At 33.7% G+C, this 25373-nt stretch overlaps 1 protein-coding gene across 1 annotated transcript in view; it reads right to left on the bottom strand.

Moving 5' to 3' along the window:
- The window catches only part of LOC145246709 (tetratricopeptide repeat protein 21B-like), a 1013541-nt gene that overhangs the window by 418762 nt on the left and 569406 nt on the right, over positions 1-25373 (bottom strand). The window contains exons 19-20 of the mRNA XM_080108443.1: positions 6082-6320; positions 1782-1854 (exon numbers count right to left, since the gene is read on the bottom strand). Of these exons, the coding sequence (XP_079964569.1) occupies positions 1782-1854; positions 6082-6320 (312 nt within the window). The remainder of the gene's footprint in view (positions 1-1781; positions 1855-6081; positions 6321-25373) is intronic.

Here is a 25373-nt window from a genome sequence, read left to right on the forward strand (position 1 = left end):
ACAAGTTCCCGGTATTTTGAATTTTTCCTTTTTGTTATTTGTTGGATGACTCCCATGAAACTGACAGTTTCCAAATTATGGATTGCTTTGTTTTTTTCCAAATACAATATAAGATCTAGTCTGAGCTTCGTTATTGCTACATATCTAGGAAATTTTAGTTGGATTTTCAAGTCCACTACTACAGTTTAGTCATCAGTAGAAAAAAACTGGCTCGTTCTCTCTCTTCTCTTTTTCAGTGTCTTTACTCCAGCCTTGATGAACTTGATCAGGCTCCATGTCTTCTCAGGATGTGTTGTCAATGGTACCAACCATCATTGAAAGCATGTTTTTAAAACCATACAAAAAAAAAACTTATACAAAAAATAGTTGCAAGGGAGACAACCACCTTTTAAGCTTCTACAGAAAAATAAATAAACTGAATTGTAAGAGAAGCATCCGTTTTCATATATTCATGATACATCATTTCTTGCAATTGCTTAGGATGTGTTTTAAAGACGCTTTCTTTGTACATAATTGGCAATGTAAGGTGTCTTTAGCTGTTCGGGTTTGACAAAACAAATCTGTCTGACACTGGTAATTATTGTTGTCATGAATTTTAGTCATGTGACCACATCTCTCTTTATAGCCGATTAAAATATCTTGCAAATATCAGAGTCTTTGCCAACCCTACTTGTTATTTGCTGAGGGACACTATCTTTCTTTTGGAGGGGGGGGTCTCCATGACACAAGTAGAGGAGAATGGTGGTTTGAAGGGATTGGGTTCTGTGGTGTAAACCCTGGTCTTGTACCTCCTCCATTTCACCAAAGCTTTGCATACATGCTTTTGATTTTCTATCTCAAGACATTTGATCCATCTTTGGTGGATTTTCAAGACTCTCTGATTTTTAAATGTCTTTTCGCATCTGAATCTATTTAATGTTGATGGGACAGCTCCATCCATTTCTGTGAAAGCTATCCTGTTGAAGATCTCTTCCTCCACTCTCAGGATTCCCTTGGAGTGGGAGTACGATGAATTCATTGAGTAAGTAGCATTCTTTGATGATCCTCCTCACAGACAATACAAGATGGATAGCTATCTACGTTGCCTTCTTTCCAGAATACCAATTGTCATCAGGTTTGTTCTCTAGTGGCCAACTTGTCATTTCAATCTGTTAATGTATTAATCATAAAATACATTTTCTAGATTTATTAAGGGGCGGGGGTCTCCAGTGGTGCACTTTTAATTTTATTTCTTTACACACATATATTAAAATTATACATAAAAAAATTAGTTGAAAAATAGACAACACAATTTTAAATTTATACAGAAAAAGAAATTTAATTTTAGTCATAAGGGAAATAACCATGTCAATATTCTTCAATAAAAATATGAGTTATTCCCTTTAATGGCTTCAAATTTTTATAGTTGTAATTGAAAAACGTTTCCATTTTGAAAGTTATCCGGATAGGATTAAATATCTTTAAAAATAAACTAGCAAAATATTTTATTATAGTGCCAATATAATATGCCACAACAATAAAACAAGCCAGAATTGAAGTTTAATATGTCAGCTTAAATTCTATTTAGACCTGACTTTTAATATCTCACAAAAGTTTCATATGTTAGATCAATTGTTTCATTCTTATTGGTTTATTATTTTCAGGAGGCAAAAAAATAAAATTCGGAAATTTAATTGTGTCAGCCTGCATATCTGTACAGCTATACTGTATACATGTGCTTTCGTATGAGTAGATATGGTTTTATCGATGTTTATATAAAAGAATGCACAAGATATACACACCTCTTGGATGTTCATATAAGCGTCTCCCAAAAGAAGAGATGTATGCACACTGGGTTTCTTCTCAACCAATTCCCTACAAAAAGAACACAAAAAAAATATTGAAAAGCATGAAAGAGGACTTGCATGAAAAAAAAGAAAACAAAACAAAAACATATTCCAACAATAAAATGAGATTAATTTAGAAAATTATTCGTTTTTCTAAACTGAATTTTTTGTCAGATACAACTACTAATGTAATAAACTTTCATATTCTTATTATTTGAATTGGAATTCATTATTGAGATGATTATTATTTATATTAATTTATTTATTGCGGACTATTATTCTCATCTTTATTAATTTTTGTTTATTCACGACGTTTCGGCCAACTATTCCTCTGGCCTTCATCAGGTGGTAACCGCGATGGATAGGAACTTCAAATCTCCTAACTGCATTCTCATCAATCACTGCCATCCGTAGTTGTTGTCATCTCACCACGTTTTGGCCAAATAAGCCTGTGGCTGGCTTTGAAACAACAACTAATAAAAATGAGAATAATAGTCCGCAATAAATAAAAATTAATATAAATAATACGCATCTCAATAATGAATTCCAATTAACATAATATATATACCATTCGGTATGGACCCGACCATGGAAGATCAGATAATAAATAAACGTGGATTTATAAGATCAAAAAATCCAACCTTGATCGCCATTTGGGACCCGTGGCGCAGTTGATAGAGATGTTGACTCTCTACGGTTCCAGATGAGCATTGTCTGAAGATAGCGGTTTCAATCCTACCCAAAGCCGGCCAGAGGCTTACTTGGCCAAAACGTGGTGAGACAACAACAATTATGGATGGCAGTGATTGCTGAGAATGCAGTTAGGAGATTCGAAGTTCCTATCCGTCGCGGTTACCACCTGACGAAGGCCAGAGGAATAGTTGGCCGAAACGTCGTGAAACAAAAACTAATAAAGATGAGAATAATAGTCTGCAGTAAATAAAAATTAATTTCATATTCTTTTCGAAACAAAATTTTATAATCTAAAATTAAATTTGTTTTATAGTAATATATATATATATATATGTTATTTGTTTTTGTTTGCGATACAACTCCTGGATGTATTGCATTTTATGTAGATGTCATTTATTTGTTTGCGATACTTTTTGAGTGAATAAAATTATTCATAGGAAAGTGCATTTTTACCTAAATGCAAGTTGGGAATAATTTGCCGTTTGACCAATTTGGTACCCCCAAATGGAAGCAGTATATATATTGTTTAAAATATAATTATCCACTGACATGTGTTTCATCATTTACATCTCATCAAAGTGGCTGAATCTAGCAAGATTACAAATCAAAACCCCATGGTAAGAAGCCTAAACCTCCACCATTAGACTATCTCACATGACTACTGGATGTATCGCGTTTAATGTAGATGTTATTTATTTGTTTTTCTCATTAGATTCAGCCACTCTGATGAGTGGTAGATGATAAAACACATGTCAGTGGATAATTATATATATATATATATATATATATATATATATATATATATCGAATATACCTTATATTTTTCAAAGACATTGAACTTACTCTCAAATTCTGCTAGTATAGTCCATAGTTCACTAGCATATGGTAGCTTCCTTCAATCTTGACACACTATGAACATCCACTGTAAGAGTGCCTGTGCATAGAATTTTTGTGGCAACAGCTGCACAATTTCCAACCACACCTCTCCTGAGTTGGCATTGTTAAATACCAGTAGTAAGTGTACTGGAAACAATGCCGAGATAAGCGGAGAGCACATACAGTGTCTAGAATTACCAAATGGTCACTCATCTGGTACTAGCTAGGCTCAACTTTGCTTAACATCAGTGATCTGACAAGAACTAGTGTGTCAATGTAATTATGCAGTATATAAGTTGCATATACAGCAATAGGAACTATCAAAGTTGATATGACATGACACTCAGAGTGCATTTTCTCGATGCGTATTGTAATTAATTTGTTACCATTCGTAATTATGAAATTATTTGTCATTTCTTTATCAATTAATGGTCTTGAAACACATGCATCTGAAAGTGGAAATCAACTGTATGGTCGATGATTCTAGGTTCTGTAAACCAGTCAGTGTAAACACTAACCTGACTGGTTTACAATACATAGAATTATCTAATTATACAGTTGACTTTCACTTTCAGGTTCATGTGTTTCAGAACCAATCATTGAGAAAGAAATTGCAAATGTGTGAAAACAGGTAAATATAGTGAAACTGGATTTTTTAGTCTATTAAAAACGAGCAAAAATTACAATGAATACTTTATGCCAAATTGATGGTTAGATTGGTACTCATTTTTGCATTAAATACTAATCCTTATTAATCCCTAAATGTGCATAAAACAGATACCATAATACTTAGTTCGCTGCACTTTATCATGATAAAGCTCGATACAAAATTTCAGCCAGATTGACCCAATAATTTCTAAAAAAAGAAAAGTGTAACAGACAGACAGACTAAAAGAAATCTATAAATATAAAAGCGAAAATGTATGTATGTATGTTCGCTTTTTCTGTGTGTCTACAAAAGGCTTCTTTCAGAGAAGCGGTCGCTCGCTTAGCAACTTTTTATATCATATACAAATCATAATATCTCACACTTAACAACGAAGCTCGCCTGTCTATTTAATTTGCTCGATTTCGGGAAGATAAATATTCAATATTTGTCGCTCGCCGCATGTGGGTTAGTCTTTTTCCTATAACATCTTCGGGGGGGGGGGAGCGTTCAGCAGTAAATGAATACTATCCCTCAGTCAAAACTTGACCTCATTTAAAACGGGCACCTGCTAAATCCAACTAATTAAATAAATTCAAACGTGTTCCGTTTAGCATGTCGCGGTGTGGCAATGGTTAACATCGTATTTTTTTTTTTTTTTCACACTTTAATTTACAACTTTGCCTCAACGGTTCGGGTTCGATCCTCATACTTACTTTTTTTTTACCCCCCCCCCCAAACACCCGGGCAACACCGGGTACCCATCGCTAGTATAATATAAATTAACTTCAATTTCAATTTGTGATAATAGATTTATTTCAGGGGTTACTTTGATAAAATATGGATGCAATTAAAATTTAATCTTTCCTCTTCAAAAATCTACAATTCTTTCGCTTGTATCATTAATAGCATTCTTTTTCAGGTTACTTCAAATTAAGTTACTATTTTCAGTGACGTAGTTTTAAATGTTGGTGTTCTTCAACTTAATGCAATATTGTTTGACTCTATGCATATAAAAGGAAAAAGAGACACTTGTCACTAGGGTGGACTTAACATTTAAAATTGTTTTTCACACACAGAAAAAAAAAAGAATTCCAAGTTGAAAACGTTGTTGAATTACATTTTTGCTTTATCAAATTACGTCTCTGTCTGTTTTCATATGCTCTACATCAAAATGTTTACTTTTAAAAGAAAAAAAATTACCTCGCTCCCTACTGTGCTATAAACTATATTATGAATGTCTCAATGTATTATTTGAAATTTTCGGACTACTATTCATATCTTGAGTGTCATTATCATACCGTTTCGGTCGATGTAACCTCCGACCTTCTTCAGGTGTATCTTGTTAAACTTGGGAATGTTTATGTCCAACTCGAGAATTTCGAATAGAAAAGATTTTGAACAGAATCCTTTATTTACATTACGGGGGTAGCAAGCTCTCATTTCATCAGCCATGAATGGAAAGAGGTCTTAAGTAATTCACAATTATATTTTTCGGTCTCCCACGCTGAGAATTGAACCTTCAATCTTCAGGAGAATATTACTTTTACAATTGATTTTCTAGGTACTCTAACCATTGCACCACGGGTCCTTGTGTATATTACGAATAGCCAATGTTTTAGCTGTTAAAATAAACCCCATATGAATAGTCAAAGTTGCACTTAAATATTATTCCTGCACATTTATTGAGAGGTAATAGGATTTTACTCAATGTTTATGCTGGCATGATCTAATAATTATTCCTTCAATTATGAAAAATATTTCATTTACCACAAGATCATGTTACATTTATATGAATTTTTAACTTGGTTCAAGCCCGCATTTTTACTTGTAAGCTGAAAATTGGCCTTTGGGCCAACAGTACAGAAAAGGATAAATTATCTAATTTCCAACAAACTTTGAACAGTTTTAATTTGGTTGCTGATTGTGCTACCAAAATAAATCTTTTTCAAAAATCTATGTGATTATATAAAAAGCCTTTAGATATAAAGAAAAGAAAATATCTAACCCGACGATGTAAATAAAAACTATCAATCTTACCTGTAGCAATTGGCATAGAGTCTTTTGTCATTGCGATAATTAAGATAGATATTTGCCATCTTCTCTCGGGCATGCACAAAGTATTGTTGTTCTGGGCTCACATTTCTTAGAGTCTTCAGTGCAAGCTCAACATCTCCCCGTGCCAAAGCCAAATCCACATTGGCGATGGTAATGCGCACTTCTTCAGGGCTTCCTTGGAATTCATTAATCGCATCTTGCATTACTTTGGCAGCTTCATGCTGAAATCAAAAGTGGCATGTGCAGGAATTCTTGTACATTTAATCTTTTTGCCAAAATTTAAAGGATCAGAAAATACTCCAAAACACCTGTCTTATAACTAGAGAACAAAATGATATATATATATATATATATATATATATATATATATATGTATAAATAACTCCCCTAACTAAACTATTCATAAATTTTACACTAACTTTTTATTCAAATACAATAACACTCACAACATTTTTAAAGAGTTTTATGAAATACCATGTGTATATGTGGATAAAGTTTTATACACTATCAAAAACAGCAGATACATGTATGTGTGTGTGTGTTCCCCATATTTTCAGTTTTAGCTTTTATATAAATATATGAGTACATTTGAATATATAACTTTAATGTGTGTATATATATATATATATATATATATATATTGTGACGATAGTTAAAGTATATCAATATCGTATCAATAAAAAACAAATAAATTTAATGATAAAAAATCCAAAAAACGTAAGACAAACAAGCCGTTACCATAGCAACAACGGCGATATCTAAGAGTGAAATAAAAAAAAAAAGAAGAAAGAAAAACGCTGATATATTTAAAATTCAGAGAAAACGTATCCACCGTCTCTTTCGGAAAAGGCTAGCTGTTAAGAATTTTAAACGCCAAATTAGTTGCAGACAGGAGTTCGAAGAAGAAAGACGTCTGAACTCTGCTGATAAAATGAACATCACGAGAAATACAGAAATTGTATATCGTCGTTGTCCTTCAGAGTAAAACAAAGGTTGGTTCATCTTTCACTCTTTCCATTTGTAAATAATAAAGGAAATATCGGATCTCTTTAAGAGGACTATTAAAAATAGAAAAATTCAGATTTCGTTAGTGCTTGACAGAAAGAAAAGTTCATCATATGAAAGAACGAAAAAAAACACTATAAACAAATGGCGAATCAATGGTAAAAGGGGAATAACCCTATAAGCCTTCTTTTTGGTTGTGAATCCGTTTTGATTCGTCGTTGAGAGCTCAAGAAAAAAAAAATGAACTTAAATATTATTGTCATTTTTTTTTAAATTTGTATATATTACCTGTTCGTTCTTTGATTCTGTTCATTAAAATAAAACAAAGAAAAAATTAAACAAAAGAAATATATATATATATATATATATATATATATATATATATATATATACATACATATATATATACATGTTGAATTATCTCTTCATGCCCAAAATATATGCTGAGACTTTTCTAACTTACATTTTATTGCAGCGATGATTAGCTGATGGCTAAGAAAAACATCCATCTATCTAAAATATATTTTATACAACACACAAGCCTATAGATCGTATTTAAACCAGAGAAAAGAGCAGATAATCGTTTGGATGCTCTTTTTTTTGGTGGAGGAAGTCGATGAAATACGGGCTGGCGTGTACCTCTCTATAGCGAACTTCCATGCGATTTGAGATAAAACATTCCTTTGTTTTAAGTTAATTTATAAAAAAAGAAGATAACCTCAGAATGGGCACATCACAATATATATATATATATGGCAATTGCTTCATCTTAATAAACACTCGTCATCTAAATGTTCATGATCACCCTTACCACAGTTGCTGGGTGAATCGTCAGTGACACCCAAACCACGTCCGTGAGCCCAAAAGTGACTTCTCAGTCCAGCAGTTGACTTGCACATATGTGACAGACAAAGTTGAGTGTTGAAACTGGTTTCATTTCTGCCTCCGCTTTTCTGCTCCCTCTTCCCACAGCATGTGTTTTGTTTTTGTTTTTTCCCTGTGGTTAATGTGAGTAGCTTTGAAGAGGAACATCTAATCACATGCCTGACATTTCCGACTGTTCAACGCATCAGATAAAACTGACACAGTGCCCTTCTTAAGGTTTCTCTTCAGTTAAGCATGGTCGCTTCTTTCCCTTTCAAAAACTTCATATCCACCTCTAACTAGTCTTCTCCATTCGGGCCAACATTCTGCTAGAGTTTCCCGGTTTTGAACAGGAATTTTGAAGGCTTTAAGATCATCTTTTATGCAATCCTTGAAGTGTCTCCTTGAATCATGCTGAGAATGTTTCTCAATCTTAAGCTCGGCGTAAGACAACTGCTTAGGCGGCCTTACATCGTCCATCACAGCAGCATGATGCAATTCGTTCTTCATCACCATCGCTTCAATCCTCACTCATCTTTCGTGAGAATGCCCGTGTCAGGTGTCAGTGACTGCTATTTTACATTCAAAATTAACCTGAGCCATTTCTGGTGGACTCGCTCAAGTTACTTTAAGTGCCGACTCCGTGTTGTCCAGCACTCTGATGAGTAAAGTAAAACAGTAAGAACAGGTAGAGTAAACATTAATCTTGGTTTTGACAGAGATCCCACGATTACACCACAGTCGCTTTTCTAGAGTTCCAAATGCATGCTGGCTTTTTCTGAATGCGAAGATGTATCTCCATATCCAAGGATGCACCGTATTGGATTAGAGAAGACAACAATCAATCTGGATATATATATATATATATATATATATATATATATATATATATATATATATATATATATATATATATATATACATATATATATTTAGTGGAAATGGTAATTAATAAAAACTGAAGAAAGTGCTCAATACTGTTGTAGAGCAAATATGCGTTTTATTTTTTATTACCGTATCTTTCTGTTAAGTTATATTATTGTTTCAGGTACCCGGCCGCTTTTTGGCCGTCTGTAGCTTCCTCAGACTTTTACAGAAATGTTCGTTATTATGGGATGAAAGTGTGAATGAGGTCAGGGGAGGGGTATATATATACATTGTATTTTACTTGTGGAAATGGAAACTTTTTTGGATTTTACCGTTATTAGATATTTTACACTTCACCAAACTATCCATGCATGTCGAATCACCTTTTTCTTCACCATATTCCCTCTCTTTCACTATTTGTTACCAAGTAAGATCTATTACTTACTTGTAGTTTCATCAAATACTTTTGCAAGCAAAATCCGATCCCGCATTTTGCTAAATCCTACCCACTGATGAGAAGGAAAGTATTTCTTTGAAACTCTGTGGATTAAGGACTATCCACTTATTTTGTGCTTCCTTTTTAAAATTAAATATGTTTTTTAACTCTTTTTCAAAGTGGTTTTTAACATGTTTTATTAACTACTTGTTCTTATTATAAGCTCTATTTCCTATTTGGTTTTATCGAGCTTTTACATCTGGTTGAGATTACTTTATAAATATTAACTCTTCAATATTTATAATATACTTTAGTTTTGCCATCTTAGATTATTTTGGTAAACTTAACTGTAATACTTATTTCATATATATATGTTCAGACGCGTCTTGCTGAACACGTAGTTATTCTTTTTTCCGATCTTGATGGATAGTTTTTCAATTTGCCGGGCAGTCCTTTTGGTAGGCAGCTTATGCAGTATGATGCGCAAAGGTTGTGTTTCGGCCATATTATTCTCATTGTTCTTGAGTGCTTTCTATCGGTGTATCCGATTATCTTCAGGAGCGATTGTTGTTGTTTTCGTTTTAGTGTTCTATGAGGCTTGGTGTAATTATAGTTTTTTTTTTTATTATTATTAATTGGTTATAGAGGTGGGTGCCTGGGAGTTAGGTCGAATTATTTTTATTTAATTTTAATTTCGATTTTCTCATTGCATAGTTTATTTATTTAGTTTCTAATTAATTATTAAATACTGTGAGTATGTTTGTCCCGGTATTAAATGAGATCCGGTTCAAAAAGGGCTGTCGTCATTTATAAGTATGGCTTCTAGTAATTTTAATCGTCGTGTGCAGTTGTTAAGGTATCTGATTTTAATATTGTTAGTTAAGATATTTCTAATGACTGTAGTTTTATCGTGGGCTGTTAGATGTTGTTTTATGGCACTATTGTCATACTGCATAAGCTGCCTACCGAAAGGACCGCCCGGCAAATTGAAAAAATATCCATCAAGATCGGCTGTTCAACAAGACGTGCCTGAATAACAATCTGCTGCCAAAATATAATATATATATATATATATATATATATATATGTGTGTGTGTGTGTGTGTGTGTGTGTGTGTGTGTATGTGTATGTGTATATATATATGTGTGTGTGTGTATGTATACATATATATATACATATGTGTGTGTATGTATATATATACATATGTGTGTGTGTGTGTATATATATATATATATGTATATCTATATATCTATAAAAGTGAACGTATCTGTGTGTCTGTGTACATTTCCCTATGTAATAACTCTGTCAATTTTTAGTCTACAGACTCGAAATTTGATATACAGGGTACTGAGATTTGGGAAAATCGATGTTTTCTGCCAGAAATTTGGTTGTTAAGGGGTCAAAGTTCAACTATTTGACCTTTGAAAACTTTACCAAACCCCTCCGACAATTTTGGGTCTAAACACTTGAAATTTTAGATATAGGTTCCTTGGACATGGATCTAACTTAATAACTTGGTTTGAGCCCAAAACAATAAATGTTAAGGGGGTCATAATAGGGGTCAAAGTTAAAAAAATTGACGGTTTTTTTTGTTTTTTTTTTTGCTCAGCATACACCTCCAGCACCCGGACAACGCCGGGCCGAAATGCTAGTGTGTGTGTGTATATATATATATATATATATATATATATATATATATATATATATATATATATATATATATGTGTGTGTATATATATGTGTGTGTATATATATGTATATATACATATATATATATATATGTGTATATATATATGTATATGTGTATATATATGTGTGTATGTATATTATATATATGTGTGTGTATATATGTGTATATATATATGTGTGTATATATGTCTATATGTATATATATATATATATATATATATGTTTTATTTTTTATTACCGTTTTATCTGTTTAGTTACACATGTTTCGGTTACCGAATCGTATTAAAAATCTAGTAACTTCATCAGATATTACACAAATGGTCATTATGATTGGAAAAGTGATATTAGAAGTAGCACGAAAAAAAAGGGGGAAAGAAAGTGAAGAAAAAGAGGGGTAGAGATCGACAACAATTAAGTTTTAAGGTTTAATAAACATTAGACGGTTGTAGGGGTTAGGGGGGAGTTTAAGAAATTCAGCTAGACACGGATAGGAATATAGGGAGGGGAGGGAAGAGAGATAGATAGATAGAGAGAGGGGTAAGGAAAGGAAGGTGGGAGAATTTCAAATTTAAGTTTTAAGATTTAATAAACATTAGAAGGTGGTAGGGGTTAGGAGGGTTTAAGCTGTTCAACCAGACATGGACAGGAATCTATGAAAGGTATAGAGAGAGGGGGAGGGGGGAGAGATAGAGAGAGGGGGGAGAGAGGTAGAGAAGGTGAAAAAAAGGGAGGACATGCATAAAATGGATAGAGTTTTGGAAGTGGACATGGGGGTTAAGAAATATAGAGATAAAAATAAATACTGAAGGGAGAGAGAAGCAGGCAATTCAGCACATTGGCTCTGGATTGTCGCCCTTGGGTGTTGCGTATATTTAATATGGGTTTTTGACATGTTACAGGTTTATGCAGATTGGGAGGGGGGCGTTGTTTGCAGTCACTAACATGCGTCTTCTTAAAGCAGGTTTAGTTACATCCAACTTAAATGCATTTATCTATTTAAATTCATTGACTATTAAAGGTCTTTAAGAAATTAAGTAAGTCAATTACATTGAATTAAAGTTGCAAGACATGGATTGAATAAATATAGCAAAATATGGAATCATAAGGATGTGGATGAAGGAGGATATATGAAAAAAAATAATATTTAAAAAAATTTTTTAAAATAAAATAAATATAAAAATTAAAAAAATAAAAATAAAAACACACACACAGATATACTCATGTATATGCATATATATATATATATATAAATAAACACCACCTATATATAAATAAATAATTGTAAAGAGTGTACGTAGATCTATCAACATTTCAATATTTCCATGTCTTGTCAGGACTCCAATAGACATTATGATGATTAAGTTTGAAATATAGCTTTTATCAGTAAACGAACTGATTGAAAGGACGAATCTCTTCAGAATTTCTGTTTTTGTTTATCTTTCCATGAGTCATAAGCAGAAATGCAATACCTGTACATTGATCATAGCTTGATTGTTGCCTTCTCCAATCTAATAGAGTGCAGCATCTATCAAGGTAAGCAGTTTCATCTATTTCCTATCCGTGTGTCTTTAATTCATTGACATTAATATTAATCAACAGAAGCACTCTTTTGGTTTCCAGTGAGAGATTTTGAAGTTTCTTAGTGCAGCTGTTGCAAAAGCAAGTCTATTTGAACTAATTGACATGAGCGCTTTGTTGTGACGGCTATACCAATGCCGACTAACACTTTGGCAACGAGAAGAGAAATTAAAGAACAGATACGAGCCATTAAGTACAAAATGGTAAAAGAAAAAAGAAAGAAATGGTAACCTTTCATGAAATACAAAACACATTAATGTTACTTATATATTGTTTTGTACTCTTAATTAGATAAACGAAACACCTTCCAAAGAGGTAGGCTCTTAAGTGTATATATATATATATATATATATATATATATATATATATATATATATATATATATACACATATATATATAGTAGCAGGCCGCCCGGCGTTGCCCAGTCATAGAATATGCTTAAATATGATATTTTAATTCATACAGATTTTGTAATTAGTATTATAGAGCAAATTTTCTATTATTCATTATATTCTACCCAATATATATATATTAATGATTTCAAAATTAAAAAAAAAAAATGACTTCGGTGCCATCAACTGGAATTGAAACCAAAACATTCAACGCTCCTGTCTTATTCGTTAGTTAGCACTTTCAACCTTCCTCATTACCGTTTGAAGGATAAAAAACGCTAAAAATTAAGCTACTTCAAACTAAAAATGTATGCTCAAAAGTTAGTCAATTAACCCCTGCCAAGATCAAGTATTTTGACCCCTTACAGGCTAAAATCCAAATCGAAAATGTTCCGGGGATCCAAATACTTTATATATAAAGTTTCAACTGTATAGACCAAATATTCTGAGAGGTGTTTGTGAAAGATGTTTCACACACGGACAATATATATATATATATATATATATATATATATATATATATATATATATATATATATATATATATATATCTTTATTCGATTGGCAAAATTTTAGAATAATTATAAAAAAGTGAACCATATCGTAAATTCAATCAACTAAAAAATGGAAACCGGGGTGAGGAAAAGAAAAAAAAAATTATATATATAATGGGGCAAGTTATATGTACAATTAAATAAAATAAATAAGTCGATTAAAAAAGGATCGTTAAAATATACCCAAAGCGCTTTTCGTTCAGACAAACATTTTCAAGGGTCATAAGTCTGAAAATTATTATTTTTTTAGAATATTTGGTAGTGATATGGAATATATATATAGAGTAATTTATAAAATATATATGGCGATTAAGCTACACTGAATATTCTGCGTTTCATCCACTATAGGATTCGTCAGGCTTATGCGCGAATTCTGTGGTTGTTTCTTGTTTTTATATATGTTGAGGATTTTTAGTTAGCCAATCAGCTTTCTAGTATCCATCGCGCCCCTTCCTATCAGCCAATGGGCATGCATTTTATCGAATAAAGGATCTGTTTTAGAACTATGTTAGTGGTTTAAGGTAGACGTTTTCCTTTTTTTTTCTTTTTTTTTTAATGCAGAATATTCAGTGTAGCTTAATCGCCATATATATTTTATAAATTACTAACTAGCTCTACGTATTGAGCACTTTTGAAGTAAATACTTAAAGTTTACGCATAAATCTATACTTTCGTATATTAATTTTATGTGAGTAAATGAAGTAGTAATATATATATATATATATATATTAAATTTATTTATATAAACATTGATGGCTACATATGTGCATACATGTTTCTGTAATCACCCGCGTTAAGGGATTACGTCTTCAGGCCAAGAATTATCATCGATAACTGATATTTCAAACAAAAACATTTTCTTATTTCGTTTACAAAGTTAGAATGTAACATGGGGGGGGGGTTATGAGCCGGGAGAGGATAAGTGAGGTCTTTGAAGATAATAAACATCTTGTTTTTTTTTCTTTTTTTTTTATATTCTCTTTTTAAGTTTATCTATCCCATCTTTTGGTTTTTACAACATAAGGTACTTGAGAATTTAGTATATTTGTCTCGCAGTCAGTAAATTAAAAACATTCCTTGTGGCCATTGAGTACTGACCGGTGTCTTTCAATCCACACACACACACACACATACACACGAAGCAAACATACGCTTATACCTATACTCAGTTGATATACACTGTTCGCTGTATTTTACTCACACACACGCACTGAAAACAAACAATAACTATAACGACACACAAGAATAAAATTAAAATTAAAATAAATAAAATAAATAAATAAAATAAAATAAATAAATAAAATAAAAATAAAAAATAAACATAAAACCCCGGAAGTTATCAACCTCATCATGCATACATATATATAAATGCACGTATAAACACACACACTTTGATACATCCGTGTATATATACACACATACACATACATAGATACATAATGCTCACATACAGTTATAATCTGTTTATATTTATATTCACATACGCAGTTATATCAATGCCCCGACCCTCAAACACATACATCCATGCACACACCTGGATATCATATATTATGACTGTTACTATACCAAAACTAATAATGTTAATCCCACTAACAATCCACATAATAATAATTTCTATAATATTGATAATATTAATAAAACCAACAATATCAATAATAACAACAATAATAAGACTGTCGATTGGGAACTTTAAAAACCTGTGGACCCTAACCGGATACACGTCTCGATCATATATATATATATATATATATATATACACATATATATACATACAGATACGTATAACATATACATGCACATGCATACCAGCATACACAACAATATATACACACAGTCAGACTATCTGCAGGTTCAGACACACATCCCCATCTATACGTGTCCCCAAATCTCCAGATATATACGAGACACATATAGATATCAATATAGACTCACGTATATACTTACATATATATACACACATGGACGCACAGATACCCGCTGACTCACAACGTATAAAAGCACAGCAATACATGCACAAATACAAAAAACTTTATTAATAATAAAGTGCCTTTTAACTTCCGTAGTGTGGTAACCCTTTTATATGAAGCAGCATATTATTATAGTTTACTCGGGCGTATATATACATCCATAACATACATACATATATACCCAGACACTCATACATTCTTGTAATATACATCATTATAATCATCGTATACGAGACAGCTTATTTTAACATATATACATATACATACATACACATATATATATATACACACACACATATATATATATACATACACATACACACATACATAAATACACATATACATACATATTTACACAAAATACAGACATATATATATGTACACTGTCACCAAATGATAGATCTAAAACAGAAATATGAATGAACTCATTCACTACATAATTCTTTTTATCAAACCCCACACACATAGTTATATTACCCGTCCCTACCCGCTTGTTACTTTTTTCTAAGTTGTACGTAAAAATTTATAGTGAATTCAGCTTGAAGTCTATAGGTCTATCCTCAGATTTAGCAAGTACTCCTTCGAGGTTTACACAGATATACATAAAATATATAAAGATATAACAATAATATATAATAACATATGACAAAAATTCAGAGCATTTAAGTCATAAAAACGGAGTATAAAGGCTTATATATTGTAGTACTTACCTTTGTCTTTATTCATTCCCCTTTGTTTCTTTATTTTTTTATTTTTCCTACCCACGTATATATATATATATATATATATATATATATATATATATATATACATACAGATCATATACACATACATGCACACACCCAAAAATATCCATATGCATACATTATTTCGAGGTTCACCCAACAATCCATTACCGTTTGGTTAAAGTATACTATCATACAGGTATTTATTTAGGTTAGTAATGTTATAACTGCTTGAGAAAATAGAATATTAAGCGACCTATGTAATCCATACAGGTAGGATCATAGTTACGACCTCACTCATCCTCTTTTGGGGAGGTTATTGGATGGGGGATAGTTGTAATCGTAGTTGTTCTGATCTTCTTAACTTAGAGCTCTTTAGGTGCATGTATTCTGAAATGTTTGCATGATATAGCATTTCTTGTTTGACATTTAACAGTTTATCCCTATTCTTAAACCTAGTTATCTCAAGTTTTTCTGATAAGCATAATGGACATGGTGAGTTTAATGAATGGCAAGTATTGACCTTTCTAATAATCTTCCATTCTATCCTAGGCGTTTTATTTTCTCTAACTAATTTCCAGTAGTATAACGATAAGGAAGTGTTCTTTTCATACGTTTGATTTTTCATGTCCATAGAATCTATTTCTGAATGTCATTTGGGTACTACCTATGTAAAATCTTTCATCCCTTGGGTTCTCTTCTGGGAATATCCTAGCCTGCTATACCACTGATGAGGTTAGACATTTTTATTGGGCATTCCTCAGGTTTTTGGCAGTTACATTTATTCACAGCCGTGTTATCACTAATATTTACACTTTCTCTATTAGTCATCCTTAAGATTCTTCCATTATGTTTTTTATAATTCTTTCCAAGTTATCCCCACAGCTATAACCTTATTTTAATGTATTTTTATTAAATATTTTATGTAATATATTATTTAGTGGGAAATGCTTGTTAATAAGTTGTAAAAATTTTGTACCGAGTTTTGTTTTCAGCATACTATTAAAGTGGGGTGTAAACCAAATCACCTTCCTATTACAATTTCTAGATCTATTTGTGCTAGCATTAGTTACTTTATATTTTATATCTATGCCCTTATACCCACTATTTTTAAGTGCTGTATTATAAATAGCTTTTCAATCATTGAAAGTTACTTCATCAGATGAATTGTTACTTATTCTACTTTCAATAGATAACGGTATATGTTTAATAATGGATGGTGGATGGTTAGACTGTGGGTGTATATAAATAGGATTAGTGTTATCCTTCATATATGGTTTATAAGTATTTGAATCAAGATCTAAAGTAACGTCAAGGAAATTAACCTGTTTTAAGTTAGCATTAACTTCTACTTTTAGGCCAAAATCTTTCATGTCCCTATGGATTGCTTTCCTAACGTGATCACATTTAACCCTTGTAGTGTTCCTCATTATTATTAGCCCATCGTCACGATATAAGCCTATGTCCCTTCCATCAGTAGTGTTATCTTTTGCTAAATTATAAATTATATAAAGTCCAACAAGATCTGTTGCTTCTGCAGAATCCCATTGATACCCTGAAAAAGTCGTTTTGGCCATTTTTAGCCCATTGTTCTTCATCATAGACAAGGACAGTTGTGCGGCATTTCATAATGATTTCAAAATCCTCATCGGAGGCATTGGTATGGGTTTTAGCAAATTCAATTGCCTTTCCAAAAAGATCCTTTGTGATTGACGGGTAGTAATCCATTATGTCAAATTGCACAAAAGCACATTTTGTCTTGTTGGCAATGTTAAGAAACCATTTTACAGGATCCGCCATATTTATCCATAAGTTCAGGTTGAATTTCCGTTTTAATTCTAGATTGATCCTCTCCAATATTCTTTTACTAATCTTTCCAATTTCGGGTCTGGTTGGGTTGATCAATCTTGTTGGTTTTGTGTGGAAGCTCGGTTTATGATCCTTTAAAAGGATATATGCTTCGTTTCCTCTAAGCTTATTTACTCTATCACTGATTTGTAATTCATCTGTGATTTTTTTTACTGTCCTTATTTATCAAATCAATTATGTTGCTATTTTTTACCTTGCGATAGTCTTTTTTCAAATTCTTCTGAACTAGGTTATTATATTTCTGCTTGTCTAATTTATAAAAGTTTCTGGTCTTATCCGCCTTAACAAGGATATGCTGTGATTTGTTGATCTCTCCTACAATACTGTCGAGTTTTTTGGGGAAATGATTTTTGGTTTTGTGGAATTCTAAATTTATAATAAGTGAATAGAGATCCTTCTCGAATAGCACTAATTGTGGAATTATTGGTGGTGATCTTATGCTTTTAAATCCATATCTTTCTTTTCTGGTGTTATCATCCTTATCAAGTAGAAAAAAGGTAGCTTTCCATTTCATCCTTTTGAGTAAGTCATCCATTTTCATTATTAATTTTAGTAAATAATCCTTGTTATTTGGTGCATCCTCTCCCGGCTCATAACCTCCACCCATGTTACATTCTAACTTTGTAAACGAAATAAGAAAATGTTTTGTTTGAAATATCAATTATCGATTATAATTCTTGGCCTGAAGACGTAATCCCCCAATGCGGGTGATTACAGAAACATGTATGCACATATGTATCCATCAATGTTTGTATAAATAAATTTAATATACCTGCTCTGTTCACTCATTGAGCACTCTTTGGTAGACACATGTTGTTTGATTGGATGTACTTCTAGGAAACTAAACTCTACTGGCTATATATATATATATATATATATATATATATATATATATATTATGACGATACGTCCTGGTTGAAAAATCCCAAAAGAGAATTTATCCCCGAAACGTATCGTAAAATAAAAAATAAAAATGATGTACGTGCTGGCTGTAAAATTATCACAACCCAGTAGCACTTACCCAGGTTCTGGACAATACTTCCATCATGGAATTTCCTTATAAGATTCACGGTTGACGAAATACCAGGCAATGAATAACGGAAAAACATAGTTGTTTATATATTATACGCATGTCATTTATTGTGTGTTAAAAATTCAATAATCAAGAAAAAATATTAAAAGAAAATAATAAGAAGACATACAGACAGTGTCCAACGGGTCCAGGGGGGGGGGGAGTAACACTAAAGAAAACAGTTCAAATGAATATAGTCTCTTTTCTTTCCTTCCCTTTTCTTTTTATCTTTTCTTTTTTTTTCGCATTGAAAATGGTTGAGGCAGTAGAAATCTTTCAAAATAAAAAAAACAGTTCAATTCAGAAAGTCGACATTTGTGAGATAAGACGGGGGATATTGAATAGTACTCAACTGTGAGGGTGTGCATTCAACCGATGATTAGGTATCCGACAAGATTCAATGTTCTGATGTTATAATGTGAGGCAGTCCCAGTTTGCCGACATGCGAGTCGATATCCTTCAAAGTTCGCTTGTCCATTTGTCTTCCCTCGTGTTTCTTTCTTGCTTGTTTCTCAATCACCAACGTTCGGCTGTGTCCTTCCCATATCTTGAACCAAGGTAATTTCGTAATTCTGATGAATTCCCTTTTCGGCTCCAGTTGAGAGAGTCGCCATTTCACTGCCTAAGTCGCGTTATTGCTGTTTAACACATCCTTTCCACTCGAGGATATATGTCATCCCAATGTCTCTAAGCCAAGGTGTTTTCATAGTTTTTCTGTGTTCCCTTTCTGGCTCCAGGAATGAGGATTAAGTCGAGTGAACTTCCAATTTATCAAACGAATCATGTTGGTTGACATCTGTCGCATTTTTATTATTGACATTCGTTCGACAATGTGATCAGCTCCATTCTTTTTTTAAACTGCTTGTTGCTTCTCTTCCGTGCACGCCACTCCTGCCAAAAATTTTTTTCCTCCTCTTTTTTTCCGTGCGCTGCTTCATTTAGGGTGGGAGGTGGGGTGTCTGGATGATTTCTCGTTGTGACCTTGGCACGTGTTTTTGATGAATCACTCGGTGGAAGGGGGGATGGCGATGGGGTGTTTAACTTGCTTCCTTTTATGGGTAGATACGTGGATATTTGGTTGTCGCATGTCTCGATAGCAATGGAGTGATGTGGGGGTGTCTGGGGGATAGATATTCAAAATGAATTTAAAAAGAGAGGGGGGAGAAATGGTCACTTCTGCATTATTCTCTATTTTCCCGTGACAATATATATATATATATATATATATATATATATATATACCTATACTCCTATAAATTTGTTTTTCTTTTTTATTGATATTAATATTAAAAACCCTCTTTTATATTTATTTAATTGTATTTATTTACTTCCCCATGAAAGCAAATGAAGCACAAGGCCGTTTTTAATGTGTGTGTGGGGGGGGGGGAAACCAGCTCCCCTAACAGTAGGGTAAAAAGGGGGCACTCTGGTTGTGACCAAACATAATAATTGTTCCAGTATAGAGAGTTTCCCCTCGATTGACTGGTACAAATTATCTTAAGTGCAGCATCTGCAGAACAGATCCTACACTTTGATCCCGGTCTGAAGGCCAAGAACAACAGGGTATTTATTTGCTTCCCCACTGAGCAAATTAGGCACAAGGCCGTTTTTAATGTGGAGAGTGAGGAGGAAATGGGGACCAGCTCCCCGGGGAGTAGGGGAGCTGAATATTGACAATTGGAATGAAGAGTTTCCCCTACATTGACCAATAACTTATATGTGGGGTTTCCCCCACATATGGTCTTTGCTTGCAGTATTACGGGGGTAACATTCAAAACAGAGAATCAGCAACTATGTCCCAGAGCCTAACTGGAGTCCGAACACGGTACCCCCGTAATAATAATAAAGGGTTGGGTTCGAGACTCCTAACAAACGGTTCCCCAGTTCGATACAAAACACCTGATGAAGGCCGGAGGGCAAAACGGCCGAAACGTTGTGACGATAACAACCAAGATGAGGAAGTCAGTCCGACAATCTCAATTATGGGTTCATGTTTTAATTTTTAGCCTTGTAGTAAACATGTTTTCATAGCCCAGTCACTGACAGCAGAGGCAAAATAAATCGTGAGCTGAACGTTTTAGTTTCGATTCTTGGTGGTGGAAATGTCTGTCTGTCTTTTCTCTATGGTAGTTAAGGTAGACTATTGTACAGAAAGACATTATTCTACATATTCACACTTTTTAATATATACATATGCACATAATACTATGAAGAGTACATAGGGCCCGAGCAAAGCCGGGCAGACCTGCTAGTATATATATATATATATATATATATATATATATATAGGTCAGTTGGCTAGAAGTTTTCATTCTCAGTTCTCCAGAATTATGCACAATGTAGAAATGATGCATAAAAATAATTAAGCGTAATAGTTAAATAAAACAATTAAAAATGAATAAAAAATTAATAAATGCTCATTTTACAATATAATATGCTAATGAGTTAACTTCCTCTGGCCTTCGTCAGGTGGTAACCGCGACGGATAGGAACTTCGAATCTCCTAACTGCATTCTCAGCCATCACTGCCATCCGTAGTTGTCGTCGTCTCACCACATTTTTGACCAATTACCTCTGGCACGCTTTGGGTGGGATTGAAACCGCTATCTTCAGACAATGTTCATCTGGAACCGTAGAGATTCAACGTCTCTATCAACTGCCCCACGGGCCCCGAAGGGCGATCAAGGTTGGATTCTTTGATCTTATAAATCCACATTTATTTATTATCTGATCTTCCATAGTCGGGTCCGTACCGATTGGTATATATATATATTATTCCTTAATCGGAATTTTTTTTTTTTTTTTTTTCCGATTAAGGAATAATATATATATATATATATATATATATAAGCATATATATATACATATCTATCAATACATATATATGTATATATATGATGATCTTAGATACATCACTAAGACTATTTCTGAATAGATACACAATGCTTTGTGCCTGACCTAATTGACTGTCTTTAACTACGAATTCCGACACGCCATGTACTAATAGTTTCGCATTATGGTACAAACACCCCTCTCTTGCATGCCACGTATATCCAATATATTCTTTTCCTCCAAGACGACTGCCATTGTCTGATTTGCATGTGAAATAAATAAAAAAGAAAAAAAATGGAAATATTTTTTTTTCTATAACTAAACTTTACTTGACTATAAATTCTAAAAAATAATTCTACTGTAATATGTAAGTTAATCCTCTCCTAAAAACTAACAGTCTACTCTACTCCCCAAGCTACTACTAACACTCATACATTACACATGCCGTGAAGGGGGGGGGTCTTTAGCTTCAGCCCTTAACCCTCGCACACTGACCGATTGGAGGTCACTATCACTAAACATCTACATATTTCTACAGCCAAGGAATGCATTATTTTATTCTTACCCAGGTAGATGCTTCCTAGCTATAGTCTGTACTTAGATTTACAGCTATCTACATTACATAGCAATAGCTGTCTCTTCATCATACAAAAACTGAACCGATATTCTGTAATGCAAAATATAACTTCATGATTTTTAAACGAAAGCTGAAGATATCTTCATTAGAAGTGGAAACATATTTAAACTTACAACCTCCATATATTCGCATCTACTGGAAATCTGCGCATATATATATACATATATATATATATGTTTACTTTATTATACATACTGAACACACCATAGCTTATTATTTTACTTCTAATCTATACCTGTACTGTATTGTACTTCATATCAAAATGACGTTACTTGTATCTGATAGCATAGATACAGCACTTAACCCTCATGCCATCTAAAATACCCAGAGCTTGGGCAACCACATTTCTAACTAAATCTTAATATCAAGCCATTCTGTAACGCATTATCCTATTCCTAAGCCAACATATAAATAAAAATTAAAAATTTTTTTCTAAATTTAAAGGAAAAATATTAAATCATATCTTAACTCCTTCCAACTAACCTGTTGCAAATATAGCTACTTCCACTGCATGAACTTTTACCCCCCCCTCCAGTAACAATGTAATAGCGATGTCCCTTAATCACTTTGAGGAGTGCAATTTTTCAGTAGACATTGACATACTAATCCAGTAACATTACCTACACACTACAGTAACATACTAATCCAGTAACATTACCTACACACGCGGGGTCGCAGAAATACCTGGATTAGGACCCAGGTACGGGGCAAATCCTCTCGGTGCTGATGGACCCATAGATCTTCCCAGGTCATCCATCTAGATGAAGGAAAACTCTGAAGCTAAATCTAAGGGGAGGGAGGCATCTCCAGTCTTGGATGACATCCTTCCTAGAGCTGGTGACTCAAACAAATTACCGGTCTGCAAACCTAAACTGCTTAAGGAGTAGATAGGCACTGTCTATCACCAGGTGTAGATGTCGAAGCACAGGAATTCAACAGAAATACTCAGTGGTCGATCTTGTTTCCTGACTAGGGCAATGAACGCCGTTTTCCTCCTCTCCCAACATATTCCATCCCCCTCTAAACTGGGCACTTGGGAGTGCTTGAACGCCATAATGCCAGTACAAGTAGACTGGGTTGACCGTGCTAAGAGTGGCTGCTCCATCAACAGTTGAATAATATCAGGATATTTGTAGTGCCATGTCGCGCATGGAAAGGGACCCTGCACTCATCCCCGGTGGGCTTTCCTGAGGCCACAGTCCTAGTAGATGGAAGGTCAGCTGATGGTCTACTTGTGTTGCATGCCTGTGATTCTGCATAACTACTTGTTCAGCACTTCTTACCTAAACTGAAACTCTTAAAAAAAATGACAGTACAATCTAAAATTACGCTTAAACCAGGACAAAAACTCAAACAAAATCAAATTGCCTCCTCCCTTGAGGCTTGTATTTACGAACATCCGTGGGCTTAGAACTAAATTAAATGATGTTGAAGTATTTCTCCTAACAAACACCCCGGATATCTTAGCACTAAGTGAGACTACCCTACACTCCTCCATCCCCTCTAACTACTTTAACATGCCCGGATATATCCTACTCTGCCATAAGGACTCTGACAGACATGCACAGGCTTGGAGTCTATGTTCAAAACATCCTCCCCTTGACTAGAGAAACAAAACTAGAATCAGACGATCAAGCCTTTATGTGCTTTAGACTAAACATGCAACATAACATTAGTTACTTTTATTTTCTCTACCGCTCTCCCTCGACCCAGGACTGTACCCTAATAAACAAAGTCTCTGAAAGCATAGATACAGCACTTTCCCTCAACTCTAGCGCACAAGTGCATATATTTGGAGACTTCAATGTCCACCACAACAACTGGCTTGGATTTTCTACTTACACAGACGCAGATGGTAGTACAATACATAGCTTCTCTATAACTCATCCCCTACCACAGATGGTTATGTTTCCAACCTGTTTCCCAGACCATCAAGAACAACATGCATCAATTTTAGATCTGTTTTTGACAACAGTTCCTGATGTTATGAACGCCCACAGCCAACTTGGGAATGCTGATCATGTAGTGATAATAGTTGAAATCGCTCTAAACTCCAGAGCCAAAACGAAAGAGCCATTGCTCAAAAAAACGAGATATTATAAAAAGGCTGACTGGGAAGCAATCAGGGATCTCATCAGAGATGCCCCATGGCGAAATATCTTTTCACTTCCTGCTTAACATTGCGCAAATCAGGCCACTGAATGGTTCTTGATACTTCAAAAGCATGTGAACCTGATCTCATCCCGGCTATGCTATTAAAATAGTGCTCCGCCGAAGTAGCTCAAATCCTCTCCAAACTTTACAACAAATGCCTTAATGAATCTTGCTTTCCTGCCTGCTGGAAAACTACTTCTGTGGTACCAGTTTTCAAGAATTCTGGCAAAAGAACTGAACCAGTAAATTACTGTGCCGTTAGCCTCCTCCCACTTTTTGCCAAAATATTTTGAGTCCATAATTAACCAAGCTCTAGCCCATCACCTTACAGATGCTAAACTTCTGACCGACCAACAATATGGATTTAGGCAAGCCCGTTCAACAGCAGACATTCTAACTGTAATCTCCGAGCGTATATACCATTCACTTGACAAAGCAGGGGAGGGTAGAGTGGTAGCTCTAGACATATCTAAGGTTTTTGACAGGGTATGGCATGAAGGTCTTCTCAGGAAAATCAGATCATACGGTATCACTGGAAGAATACTTAACATAATTAAATCCTTCTTAGATAAGAGAAAAATCCAGGTTGTTCTCGATGGTCGTACATCTAAACAATATGATATAAATGTGGG

Source organism: Euprymna scolopes, chromosome 24 (assembly GCF_053919585.1).
Source record: "Euprymna scolopes isolate OS-2025 chromosome 24, ASM5391958v1, whole genome shotgun sequence".
Classification (NCBI taxonomy): Eukaryota; Metazoa; Mollusca; class Cephalopoda; order Sepiida; family Sepiolidae; genus Euprymna; species Euprymna scolopes.